The sequence below is a fragment of the Erythrolamprus reginae genome, chromosome 3 (assembly GCF_031021105.1).
Source record: "Erythrolamprus reginae isolate rEryReg1 chromosome 3, rEryReg1.hap1, whole genome shotgun sequence".
In the NCBI taxonomy this organism is placed as follows: Eukaryota; Metazoa; Chordata; class Lepidosauria; order Squamata; family Dipsadidae; genus Erythrolamprus; species Erythrolamprus reginae.
Genome location: NC_091952.1, coordinates 214,342,744 through 214,356,916, shown reverse-complemented (window position 1 = coordinate 214,356,916; position 14,173 = coordinate 214,342,744). Strand labels below are relative to the sequence as shown.

The window sequence follows — 14,173 nt, the reverse complement described above, 5'->3', positions numbered from 1 at the left end:
AACTCCCAGGCCTGCTTCTTTTGCTGCTGTTCCCTTATTTCTGTATGCTTTTTCATTCAGAACTAGGATGTCTTGAGATAAATCAGTTTCCCTCTGACAAATGTACACTCAGAAACCATTACAAGATTGGCAATGTCTTGGAAGGGCAGGAAATGGCAATGTGGAGAGCAAATGTTATGCCAGCACAGAGGGAAAAAAGGTTTGCCATCACTGATCCATATGCAAATTGCTCCTTATTCTATTCCTCTTATCACTTCAAAGTCAAGTAAAACAATGGAAGAGATATTCAACTTGTTGGGTTGGTTTTAAAAACAACAACATTTTGTTTTGATGTACTTCTCGACACATATTATTCTGTTTGCTTTATTCTGTTTCTTCAATTTTATGGCTTTTAAATTTGCATGTAGATTTGTGGTATGTACTCATATAAAAATGCTAACCAATCATTCTAAACCACCTTGGAAATTGTAAAAAAAAATGTATTTGAAAAATATTTATTGCTAGGGAAGAGCATTGTACATGGGATTAAAAATCTACCAGATAAAGTATATTGCATACATTGCCTCTTGTGTGGTGTTTATTTATTTATTTAATTTATTTATTTATTGGATTTATAAGCCACCCCTCTCTGCAGACTCGGGGCGGCTAACAACAATGATAAAAAACAACATGTAACAATCCAATTTAATAAAACAACTAAAAACCCTTATTATAAAAACCAAACGTACACACAAACATACCATACATAACTTGTAATGGACTAGGGGAAGGAATACCCTAACTCCCCCATGCCTGGCGACAAAGGTGGGTCTTGAGTAATTTGCGAAAGACACGGAGGGTGGGGGCCGTTCTAATCTCTGGGGGGAGTTGATTCCAGAGGGCCAGGGCCGCCACAGAGAAGGCTCTTCCCCTGGGGCCCGCCAAACAACATTGTTTGGTCAACGGGACCCGGAGAAGGCCAACTCTGTGGGACCTTATTGGCCACTGGGATTCGTGCGGTAGAAGGTGGTTCCGGATGTATTCTGGCCCAATGCCATGTAGGGCTTTAAAGGTCATTAACAACACTTTGAATTGTGACCGGAAACTGATCGGCAGCCAGTGCATATTGGACAACTATTTTGTTTGTTATGTAAGATTTTCGTAAAATTTAAGAAATTACAAAATTTACCAATAATGTACAGTTCCAACTAAGCAACAATAACTTACAATTCTAATGAACATATTGATGATGTTGTCCCCAAGATAATTCACTCTTGAGTCCTTGGATTACAAAGTCAGTGACTAAAATAGAAGTGGCCCATCAGGAATTACAAATCTGGTCATGGCCATCTGATTAACAGGCCTGCTGTTTTTGGACTAGCCATTGTTTCTTAGCCTAAGTTACATCAAGCAATCTTTTTTGCAGAAACAATTTTGGTAGAGGGATACTAAACATATCACCTAAAGCTCCATGAAGAAAAAGTACGAATCTAATAAACTATTCTTCATAGTACTTTGAAATCATGTGGCCATATTATTATAACTGATGCTTGCTAGATAATGACAAAGGAAAAACCTACTGTATAACTTTGTAAAAATTTGAATATTGAACAATATTTCAAAAGCCAGCAAATGTTGACTATTTTATTAAGCTCAAACATTAATATTCCAGTAAAATGTTAACCGCTGGTGAATTTTTAATAACTGTTTTGTTTGCTCTTAAACCATATATTGTAGAAATCCTCATTAGTAACAGCTAATAATAGGAAAAACTGATACAATACATATCTGAATAATTACATATGACATGGAGATAAATCTCATTTAACTTAACTTTCATTTCAAGAAAATCATATGCCTATATATTTCAAATAGCTCAGGGTTTGCAAAAATCATGATATGTATTGTTTCAGGAAAATATCAGTTTTCCCTATTATTAGCTGTTACTAATGAGGATTTCTACAATATATGGTTTAAGATTCATATTGGGAATAAGAAACATCCTGGTTAAAGATTTTCACTGTAATCATGAGGTTTCACAGATTATTTATCAAATGTATCATAAAATACAAAGCTTTTGTACTTCTTGTAAACCTCTGATAAGGTCTCATTAATTTGTGAAAATTTAAGATTTAAAACCATGAAAATGTCATAATTAGATACACATTTTAAATTATATCAGTTTATTACAAAAAGTAATAAAATTATTATGTTTAGATATTAAGGCGGTGTTCTAAATCTTGATCTATTTGTACCTGTATAATTTTGTATAATAAGAATAACATACTTGAATTATAATTTGAAATCCATGTATATTAAAAAAGCTTTTGCAGGAAACAGAATAAATTTCATGGCCAAGTTTGTGTATTTGTTTTATAAATAATATATTCTTGCTTTGTAAAAATGCAGGTTTATCTGTTATGGAGTAGTAAATAAATGAGTGTATCACTGAATAATGTGTTCATCACTTGCCCTTATCAGTTGTTTGAATATACTGTATTAATCTGGAGGAGGCAGGAAGTCAATATTTCTGTTATTTCTTGCCTTGTTACTGCTCTAGCACTTATTCAACATTACCCATGTTCAAACCAATTTCTCAAAGTGATTTATATAAATAACTAGAACTATAAGTCGACTGGCTGTTTTTTAATTTATCCTACAGAAATGCTTCTTAGGGTTTCAGGCTTTCATAGAGATGTACAGATTCAGATGAAAGACAACTTGCTTATAATTTACTCTGTTCTTTTTGCCTAATAATTAAGACTGTGGATAAATTATATTATGTGATATCACATCACAAAGTGCAGTTCATACACATATTCTAATTTGACATTCAAGTAATCCTATGATCTTCACGCCAAACTAGACTGCAGAGATAAGGTCATAGATCAGTCACTTTTAGACGCAGGACATTTTTATACAGTAATGGAGAAAAACTAATGCCACCTGCCAAAATGCTGTCACTTAATGAGTACGAATAAACATTTAAGTGAACAGTGGGTGAATGAAAGGCAGTAAAAATAGGAAGTGTATGCTGAAAGCAATGCAAACAGCAATGCCTTCCAATTAAATTCTTCGAAACCACAATTTTTAAAGACAGTCTTAAATTTCTTGCTGGTTTACAGACATTGCTATTTTTATTTTCATAAATTAAGTTAGCCTCAAGGAATCTCATTCCCAAGTAAATATATACAGAAGTGAATGTAAAAAAGAAGCATTTTTTAAAAAAAGTTCATTAGTCACTTAAGGCAGGCTTACCTTTTAGCTACACTATTTTTTCCAACTACCAGTTTTAATTATTCACCCTTTGAAGTCCCTATGCCTCTCCCTTCCAGTGTGTTGTGTTGTGTGATCTCTCTCTCACTCTGTGTGTGTGTGAGAGAGAGAGAGAGAGAGAGAGAGAGAGAGAAAGTGTGAGTGAGTGAAAGAGAGAGAGAGATTAAGTGAAAGAGAGAGAGAGTGAATAAAAGAGAGAGAATGAGTGAAAGAGAGAGAGTGAGTAAAAGAGAGAGAGAGAGTGAAATAGAGAGTAAAAGAGAGAGAGAGTGAGTGAAAGAGAGTAAAACAGAGAGAGAGAGAGTGAGTGAAAGAGAGAGTGTGAGTAAAAGAGAGAGAGTGAGTGAAATAGAGAGAGTAAAACGAGTGAAAGAAAGATAGAGAGTGAAAGAGAGAGAGAGAAAATATTTTAAAATGCAGGAATAAAAATGCTATGAACACACCACAACTTTTAAAGACTATTTTTCCCCACATCTTGTGTCCTGCTGAAGAGGCAAAGGCAATACCCTTGCGGTCAGGCGGTAGGAAAAGCAAGTAGAATGCTTGGCTGCATAGCTAGAGGTATAACAAGCAGGAAGAGGGAGATTGTGATCCCACTATATAGAGCACTGGTGAGACCACATTTGGAATACTGTGTTCAGTTCTGGAGACCTCACCTACAAAAAGATATTAACAAAATTGAACGGGTCCAAAGACGGGCTACAAGAATGGTGGAAGGTCTTAAGCATAAAATGTATCAGGAAAGACTTCATGAACTCAATCTGTATAGTCTGGAGGAGAGAAGGAAAAGGGGGGACATGATCGAAACATTTAAATATGTCAAAGGGTTAAATAAGGTTCAGGAGGGAAGTGTTTTTAATAGGAAAGTGAACACAAGAACAAGGGGACACAATCTGAAGTTAGTTGGGGGAAAGATCAGAAGCAACGTGAGAAAATATTACTGAAAGAGTAGCAGGTGCTTGGAACAAACTTCCAGCAGACATGGTAGGTAAATCCACAGTAACTGAATTTAAACATGCCTGGGATAAACATATATCCATCCTAAGATAAAATACAGGAAATAGTATATCTATGTTTCTATGTTTTTAATTGTCAAATCTCTCTGATGGGAGATTTTAACCTGTCGAGTCAAGGCGTTCCTAAATGAACGCTCAGCCCAATAGGGAACGCTTTCTCTTACCAGCAGACTGCAAAGGAGGGAGGGAGGGGAGGGGGGGGCTCCCCCACCCAGGAAATGCTTTCAAATACATGAGTTAAACGCTACCAATCTGCCAGAGTTCCGTTTGGTCAGGAAACCGGCACTACCAGTTAAATTCAAGGCGACTTCTCGGGGCCCAAACCCGGGAACTAACGAAGCCTTCGGATACGGACGCAGTGGGACGCGCGGCGTTTTCGACTCGCGACTCAGAAGCGCCGGTGAAAAGATGCGAGCAGCTTTGGAAGAAGGACGTTCTCAACCGGGAACCTTCACAGAAAGAGGCGGCGGCCGCCAGTCCCTTTCGAAGCGGGCGAGGAAGCGCTGGCGCTGGATGCCAATGAGGTCGCCTCGCTTCCGTTGGGCTTTAGAAGAGTTTCTCCTCTTGAAATCAGCCGCCACTCTTTCCCCTTCTCCTTATCTGTAGGCGCCCGTGAGCCCAAGCCTTTCTCCGCGGTAAACCAATGGGGACCTGGGGGTGGGGTGGGCAGAGAAGTTCCCTACACGAAGGAGGGAGGGAGCGAGGGGGGGAGGAACAGAGAGGGAGGAAAGAAGGGAGGAAGGGAAGGAAGAAGGAAGGAAGGGATAAGGAAGGAAGGGGGAGAAGGAAGGAAGAAGGAAGGAAGAGAAGGAAGGAAGAAGGAAGGAAGAGGGAGAGAGGGAAGAAAGAAGGGGAGGGAGGAGGAGAAGGAAGGGAGGAGGAGAAGGGAGGGAGGAGGAGAAGGAAGGAAGAGGGAGGGAGGAAAGAAAGAAGGGGAGGGAGGGAGGAAGCAGGAAAGAAGGAAGGAAGGAAGAGGGAGGGAGAAAAGAAGGGGAGGGATGGAAGAAGGAAGAAGGGAAGGAAGGAAGGAAGGAAGGAAGACTTTGATCAACCCGAAGAGAAAAAGAAAAGGGTCTCGGAGATCTCTTTGACTTTTGGGAAGAAAAGCTGAAATCGAACCTTCGAAGAAAAGAAGTTTGGCCAAGCGGGGGAACTCCGCTCCTCCGAAGTGAGTCTTCCTCCTTTGGCGGCCGCCCGCCGTTTCACCCTGGCGGAGGGGGCGGGGCCACGGTGTCCGGATACAATCGGAATCTCCCGAGCGCCAGGACCGAAAGGGCGGCTCCACTTGCATTCCAAGGGGGCGGGGCAAGAGACGCTTCGCGGCGGCCTCATTGGAGGCGGGAAGGAAAGAAGGCGTGGCCGAAGGGACGCTTGGAAATCTCTGGGTAATTAGCAGCGCCGGCGCCGGCTGGAGACGGAGGGCGAAGGCGGGAAAGGCGCCCAAAAGAGAGCCCTCAGAACGGGAGGGTTCCTCTTTCCCCGCAAAACCACGAGGATGTGGCCCAGTCGGAAATGTGAGAAGCAATTATATTACTGTTATTATTTAAAATCACCTCACAGCCTACAACCGTTCTCTCTGCCTTATTATGTTCAAGCCTACAATAAATGTAACTCTATAGAGTCCAAGGTCCCCAAGCTTGGCCACTTGAAGACTTGTGGACTTCAAGTGGCCATGTTTGAGGACGTCTGCGACATTGAATTATTTACAGAGAAGTCGCCGAGTCTCGGCTGTTAGGGGAGGTTATTTAAAGTAAAGCAATCCCCAAACGACCCAATTGCAAAACAACAACTACTACTACTACTACTACTACTACTACTACTACTACTACCCTCTTTTTTTTAAGAAGCACTAACAACTTGGTCTCCGGATATTACATCTCCCGCCTCCTTACACATCTCGTTTTTCTTGGGGGAGTAATTCTGTCAAAAAAAATTGTTTTTGAGCGCGCGTCTAATTCCTTTTAACCATTTTTTTTAAAAAAAATTAAATGCGTTTTGGCCTTTACAGCTCTCTCTTTTAATTACACGTAGAGGCCGTTTTATCCACGTTCTCTTCTGTTTTTCCTCCCCTCCCCGTCCTAAATCACTTTTTCATTAAAGCTTCTTAATAAGAAAAATCACTTGGCCGCTAGTCATTATCTCCTTCCCTTCCTCGCGCGCAAGTTCACTTACCCATCCTTTCCCTGATTCACTTACTCATTCCAGCAGATCCGCCGCAACTGACGGCTTAAGCAGGGATGCGAACACTCATAATTATTTGTCAAAGTCTGCAAAGTGTATTATAGCCTCTCCCCCCCCCCAACTCTCCCTACTGGTAATTAGTTACCATAGCATCTAATACGTAAATGTGCCCAGAGCACACCATTAACAGTTAAACGGAGGATTCAATTTAACACATGATTATATCTTTCATAAGTCATTACATTGGGAAAGTCAATGTCACTCACGCTGGGACAACCGCGGGATTAGAACTGGGGGCGAGGGGGGAGGAAGAGAGGGAGGGAGGAGACAAGAAAGGGAGCGAGCTCGCCTTGGCAGCCAAGGTGAAAAAGGAAGGGAGGGAGGGGGGTGTACGTCGGGACGGGATGGGCGTCCCTAGTTTGGCTTCAGCAAAAACCAAGGCGCTTGAAGGGGAAATCTTCATTTCTGATGAAGTGATCCGTCAAATAAGGCAGAGGAGGGGGAAGGGGTGGCACGCATGGAGGCGGGCGAGGAAGTGGAAGGGGGAGGGAAGAGACAAGATCAGCTGCTCCTCTTCACGTCTGGAGCCCTGCTCAGGGATTGCGGGTGGGTCCTTGGTGGTTAGGCTTTATAATAGGAGCGCTGGATTTAAAACACCCAAGTAGCTCTCACCGTTCTCACATTTTACATAGGGAGTTAAAGCGCCAGTAACTTAACAGAAGGGGCAAAACGGAAAGTGGCTGAAATTAAAGCGCCAGTAACTTAACAGAAGGGGCAAAAGGGAAAGTGCCTCAAACCAGGAGAGATCAGAAACTTTCTTCTTCCCTGTTTCCCTCCCCCACCCCCAGCAGGCAGGTTTTTACCTCCCCCCCCCTAATTTTCAAGAGGAAGTGAAAGTTGAAAAGGAACAATCCTGTCTCCGGCCATCCCCCCTCCCCCAAGCAGACAGGTTTTTAACCCACCCACCCCCCAATTTTCAAGAGAAAGTGAAAGTTGAAAAGGAATAATCCTGTCTCCGGCGCGTCTGAAACTTTCGACCTGGCTAGAAGTTGGTGGTGTAATTTCTTATCTCAGCTGATGTTTGTCACTACCCTGAGTTCCGCCGTAGCAAAACAAACAACACCTAGGAGAAAAGTCCATTGAGGTACTTAGCGGAAAGGAGAGAGGAAAAGAAAGGCAATGAAGCGAAAAAACCCTTCGCTTGAGTTGGTGAAAAACCACCTTCTCCGGTCGTTCTTGGACTTTTGCTTTCTGCTGCTGGGGTAAAAAAAATAAAACGGGCAGAGAAAAGGGGAAAGGAATGGGAAATACACAGGTGGTCTATCCCCAGAATTACAGCTCTGTTCACAGCATCTTCGGGGAGAGGGAGGGAAAAGGCTCAAACCCTAAGGGAATTTTCTGATCCTCACAATTTAAACTTCGGCGGAGCCGTAAACTAAAGAAAGCTCGCGATCCGGTAGTGCCACCGTGACTTTTCTTCCTGCGGATTGCGAGGGGAGAAAGTTGCTTTCTAAAACTGATAACAGCTGCCTGTTTCTAATCCCAAGACCTGGTTCTGAAGGGAGGCAAGTTCCAAAAGAAATAACTGCACCAAAAAGAGCTTTAAGGAGATACCGCAGAAGCAGCTTTTCGGAAATCCTTTGGCTTTTGAACAAGATGCTATTCGCTAAAGTTTCCTCCTCTCTTCCTAGTTTTGCCCTTTCGCTCCATTCTCTCCCCAGCTAAAATCAAGGGGTCTGCTGGTCTTTTAAGGGCAGGCTTTTCCTACAGGGGGGAATCCAGAAGATTTAAATCTGCCTACGCCTGCCATGTTTTGGGTACGTCTGGTGGTGGAAGGTACAAGCAGACTGCGTTTGATTTCCTAATCAGGATGATGGACAGCGGGAACAGAACAATGCAAACTAATGGCTGTTCTGCTGATCACTTTACCCCTTGATTAAAGACACCCAATTACGGCGCAGAACAGTGTCGTAATTATGTTCCTTAATCACATCCAGGAGGCCTAATTGCCTTAACGACGTGTTTCATTAAATGAATTTAGGTATTATAGTCGACAGTTTTCATACACAGTTGTTTTCAAATTAACATAATATTAGACACCGTCATGGAAAATTGTTTTAATAATCATCATCAGGCGCGCTCCGGGCTTTGTCTGGTAAATATTGAGAGGCGGTTTCTCCCGACGCTTAAGGGTGAGTTGCTCTCAGCCTTGTCTGGCTACCTTCACTCTGCTACACGGCTATTAGTCCTGAAAAGTTGCCGGTTCTGGTTAATTATTTTTATTTTTTTTTAAAGAAAGAAGTGGAGCAGAAAATCTTTATCTGGTGTTCCTCCCCCTTCCATCCTCGGGAGCCTTTGAGAGTTTTCGCTGGAAGGAGGCTGGAGGGAGGTACGAATTGCTGACCCACTGACGGTGGCAGGCGAACCCGCTGCCCCAGAACCTCGTGGGACCGCAGGCGCTGGGCAGTGAGTTCGACCTTCTAGTCAGAATGGGCTGGCACGCTTCCCCCCTGGAGGGAAAAGGTGGATCTGAAAGGATCCTGGGATTCGCTAGGTTATGGAAAGCCTGCGGTACTTTCTGAAGTTTTGCCAAGTACGTCCACCTTAGCGTTGAAAGTCCAGAACTTTCTCGGTAGGAAACCGGAGCGCAATGGACAAACGGAAAGGTTTCCCTCCAGCGGTTCTTGTTAGAGTACCACCTTTCCTTTCTCTTTCAGGAAGCCAGGGCGAAGGCTCACCTGCACGCAGCCTTTCCTCGCCTTCTGAGTACAGGGTGCGGACACTGCGGAGTAAAGGTAGCTGGGCGCTTTTGCTCTTCTTAAACGAGGCCTTTCTTGCGGTTGTCCGAGCAAAGCAAATAGGCGAAGAATTGCGGAGGTGCTTTGACCTTTTCCCACTCCTCTTACAAACGAAAGTGGGATGGAGATTTGTTCAAAATATTTTAATACAAACTATTTTTCTGACATAGATATATACATACAACCGACCATACATCACTGCCCATCCTCTTACTGACCTATTTTCATGTAGACGACTCTTTAATATGTCCATGACCTGCCAAGGAGCTTTCACAGCATTCGTTTTGTCTATCCAAAGCTGACAGACCAAATTTGAATTGTAGGAAGCAGCTGGAAATACTAAGTCTCAAAGATTCTAGGGCTGAAGCAGGCAAGATAAATGTTTTCGGGGACTATTCTTATTAAGAGCTATATCTATGAACCAGTTCTGTCGAACAACAGTTCAAATCCCACTATTTGACCTAGCCACAAATCATAAAAATGTAAACAGAGACAGGCTTAGGCCCAGATCTAAATTAAACGTTTCATCCAGTTTAGTACATCGGAATTATTTTTACAGCTGGAAACAAAATTATTTTTCATCCTACAATGCCAAGCATGCTTAACCAAAGGAGAATACTAGAATCAGTGGAGCACCTACAAATAAATGTGGATAAATTAAGAAGAGAACATTGGGTTTCATTTAATTGAATCAATCAGTTTAAAATTCATGCACTTCAGCTTCAATAGGTTTGAACTGTATGAGAAAACAAATCTATAGTATTAATATTCAGATATATTTTGAGGTAAACACTCATTTACTTTTCCAATTTCTATCATTCTGAAGATAAAATATATGTAACCCTTCTTATAAAAACTGAAATGTCTTTCATCTAAAATAACTTCTAAATTAAAAAAAAACACCTAAATTTATTCTAAAAAAAAAAATCCAACACTACCACATGGAAAAGCTTTCTTTGGCATATCCTTGACAAGAACTATTGCCTGGTGCCTTATGGTGATAGTAATTAAAACATTTTTTGCATGTTGCAAAAAGTTTGTTTAGTCACCACAGTCCAGTTCATTCAGCAATTAAGAAAACACTTCTCTCCTCATTTTTGGACTGAAGCAATTTATTAAAGCTCAATTTATAAATACAGGGATGATGCAACTTAAAAATCCAGATGACCTTTCATAAACCTCAGCAGTTTGGATACATCAAGATTTCTGATTCAAACATCCTTGGCAAATCCAATGTTTCAAACACTTGGCACAAAGTTTAAGTTAATGAGATTTTTAAGAAGCATTTGAAAAATAAAAAGCACACATAACTTTTAACACAGGGTGAATATTGTCATGAAGAGATCTCTGAAATAAATATGTGTTCCGGTACAGATAGCATTGCAAAGTGAAAAGAAACAAGGTGCACATCTTCAAAAGTAATAATCAACTTGCAATACTTCAGCCGTGTGAACATTGTTGTTTTAACATCTTAAGTAAACACTCTCTGCCCAAACTTTGCTCATTTTCACAGGCTCAAAAGTTCAGAACAAATAAAAACACGAGGAATCTCAGAGCAATTTTTGCACATACGGTATCTAATTTCAGGAAGTCTACGTTTCAAGTTTGCATGTTCTCTGGCTCAGAAGCAATGGAATAAAACAACATTTTCCTTTTTTCTTTTTTTAAAAAAAAACCCTTTTAAGTGCCCTTCTTGATTTGTCTGAGTTTACAATCCAGTTTGCTTTCTGCCACCTGTTTCCCTCGCCGCAGCCCAACCGAGCAATCTTCCAAACCACGGTCGCCGTGTAGCAAAAAAAAGTTCCCCAAAGTTTGGAAGTCTTAAAGAAACGATGCGGCGTAAGATTTTTTCCCCTCTCTCTCTCTCCATCTCCAAGTTGTCCGCGATCACATTTCACCCTTCCCCCCCACCCACCCCTATAACCTTCTCGGGGGGGAAAATAAATAAATAAACGCGACCGCGTGTGTTAAACTTCGCTGAGGTCTCAGTTGCGCTTTAAACTCCCCCACATCAACCCCCATTGACCATCTCCCTCCCCTAAAGGCGGCTGCGGCGGGCAAAGTCCGGCCAAGGAAGGACTTTTAAAGGGACGCACGAAGGGCTCGGACAGAAGTCCGTCTCTGTGTGTGTCTGAGTCTTTTAAGGCTTCTCCGTGCACTGTTTGCAGAGGCTGGACGAGACGCTGTTGAAAATGGCACATTTTTCCGGGCAGGAGGTGGCGGGAGGCAGGCCGGCGCTGAAAGGGTAGCCCGCCGCCGCCTGCTCGTAGGCCCCGAGAGCTGGGTGCAAGGCGGCCGCTGCCGCCGCTGCGGCCGCCGCCGAGGAGGGCAGCGAGGCGGCGGAGATGGCCTGGCCCTGGTTGAGATAGGCGACGAGGCGGCGCATCTCGTCGAGGGCCTGTGCCTGCATGAGGATGTAGTTCTTGGCCAGGAGGAGCGTGGCGATCTTGGAGAGCTTCCGCACCGAGGGGCTGTGGGCGTAAGGGATGACGGCCCTCAGCTCGTCCAGCGCGTCGTTCAGGTCGTGCATGCGCCGCCGCTCGCGGGCGTTGATGTTAAGCCGCAGCGCCTTCTGCTCCTTGGACTTCTTGCCCCCGCCGTGGTGGCTATTGGGGCAGGCGCCGCCCTCCGGCGCCTTGAGGAGGGCGCCCCCCGAGCTGACGACGACTCCGGCGCCGCTGCCACCACCGGGGCCCCGCAAGAGCAGCTCGCAGCGCCCGTCGCTGTCGTCGTCCGGGCTCTGCTCGCCGCCGCTGCTCTCGGCCACCGAGCCGCGGCCGGTGGCGCCCGGCCCGTACTTGACGCAGACCGAGCCGCCCAGCGGGTCGCCGGCCACCAGCGCGCCGGCCGCGCTTTCCCTCAGCAGCGCCTCAGAGTCGCCGGGCTCGTAGCAGCTGAGGGGAGACGGCGCCTGGCGGGAGTCGCCGCGCTGCTGGGGCTGGTGGGGGGCCAGGTCGAGCCCCGGGGGCGAACGGAAGGCGGACTCCATTCTCTTGGCCGAGGCGGTGTAGCTCTTGTGGAACAAGTCTTCGTCTGTAGGGAGGTTCAGCGCCCTCTCCATAGTGCCGGCCGGCGGCGGGTTCCCCTCCTCCAACTCCTCCCTCTCCCGCGCCCCCTCCCCCCGCTCGGGTCCTCCGACGCCCCGGCTCGGGGGCTCCTGCCTGGGTCGAGGTCCTCCTCTCCCCGAGAGCGCGGCTCCTCGGTCTGGCCCTCGCCGCCGCCGCCGCTGCCGCCGCCGCGCTCTTCCAGTGTGTCCGCGAGGCAGGCCGCTTTGGCGCGCGTTCTCTGTTTTGTTTTGTTTTTTTCCCTCAGCGAGCGTCTGTCTCGCTCACCGCCTCGATTCCTCTCAGCGCTTCTTCTCTCCCGCGCGGGGCTAAGGCATTGTGAGGCGCCGGCGGACTCTCGGCGCCTTTCCCCCCGCTCAGCTCGGATTCCCCCTTTCGGGAGGTTTCCCCGGACGCGTCAAGTAAGGAGAGAAAAGCGGGAAAGAAGAAAAGAGAGAGAGAGCCGGAGCGCCCGCTGAAGGCGGCGGCGCTGGTGGCTGCTAGTACTCCCGCTGTTGCTGCCGCCGCCGCTGCTGCCGCTGCTGCTGCTGCTGCTGCTATAATAACTGCCGCCGCCTCAGACGGGGGAAGTCTTTTACCTCATTATCTCGCGGCGAAGGTTATTAAGAAGAAGCCTCGCCTGTTGGGACACAGCTTTCCACCCAATCAGGTTAACGTTTTAATTAATAGGATTAAAACGGTAACAAAACGAGCCCAGGCGCTCAGGCTTGGCCCGGAGTCTGGAGAGTTTGCGTTTCACACCGGTCTGGAGGAGGAAGAGGAGACAGGCGGGCAGCTCACGCTTTATTTATAAGAAGAAGAAGGGGGGAAAAAGGCTCCCGCTCCCATTATTCTCCCCGCCATCTGTGGGTGCAGCTCCACGCATATGTTTGCAAGGCGTTGGGTCCTATTAGGGAGCCAACGACTGCCTTTACAGCCTTGACAGGTGCGGCGACTTTCACTCCTCAATGAGCACGCTTAAAAGCCAGTCTGAGGCGAAGGAGGAGGCTCTTTTCCCTCCTTCGGCAAATTGCGGGGCGGCGATGGCGGGCTGAGGGAGAAAGGGGTGGGAGAGGGGTGGCGACGAAGAGCTCGCTGAACACTTCGCCCCTCCGCCCGCCCGCCCACGAAGACGGGCTGCCAGCGGACTTCAGCGAACTTTCCGCCGTCTGACGTTGGGCCGCGCCAACCTTCTTCGCGCCCCTCTGCGAAGGAGGCGGACCTGCTTTGCTTGTCATCCGGCTTCACCTTGGCCTCCACCCATTTGTCTCGCTCGCTTCCAGCGCGTTTCTCTCGCTCCCTCTTTGGGGCGAGGCGTTTCCATCTTTTCCTCAAAACTCCCCCCCCCTCCCCATCTTCACACACACACACACACACACACATTTTCATCCTCTCCCAGAGTCATCGCTCTCTCGCTCTTTTTTTCTATACGGAGCGGACGTACAATTAATAGTTAAGCTTTTAATTAATTAATTGGGGGGAGTGGATCTCCCTCCAGCTCCTCCCGCCCACAACTTTCAAAATCGCTTTCTAACCAACGAGAAACTTGGAGGACAGCCAAATTTATTCTAAACTCCCTAATTTAGTAGATACCCTCTCACCCTTCCAATCGCAGGCTTTAAGGATTGTGGGACCAATTGTCACCTAGGTAGCTCTTAAGTTACAGGTGTATTATTTTCTCTATCTATCTATCTATCTATCTATCTATCTATCTATCTATCTATCTATCTATCTATCTATCTATCTGACTTCTATGCCATTAGCTTTATTACGTAGCTATTATTTTTTTAAAGGGGTGGGATTTCTTTCACTTTTTAGGAGAAAGTTGCATCCAAATGTTCTTTGGAGCCCCGTGTGTGAAGTGAAGCGTTTGCTTTAT

The 14,173-nt window shown here is 45.6% G+C and overlaps 1 protein-coding gene across 1 annotated transcript; it reads right to left on the bottom strand.

Annotated features, from left to right (window-relative positions):
- Positions 1-10,390: 10,390 nt before the first annotated feature.
- Positions 10,391-12,311, bottom strand: BHLHE22 (basic helix-loop-helix family member e22). The gene has a single exon (XM_070749177.1). The coding sequence runs from the start codon at positions 12,309-12,311 to the stop codon at positions 11,391-11,393; it is 921 nt and encodes a 306-aa protein (XP_070605278.1). The 3' UTR covers positions 10,391-11,390.
- Positions 12,312-14,173: the final 1,862 nt, after the last annotated feature.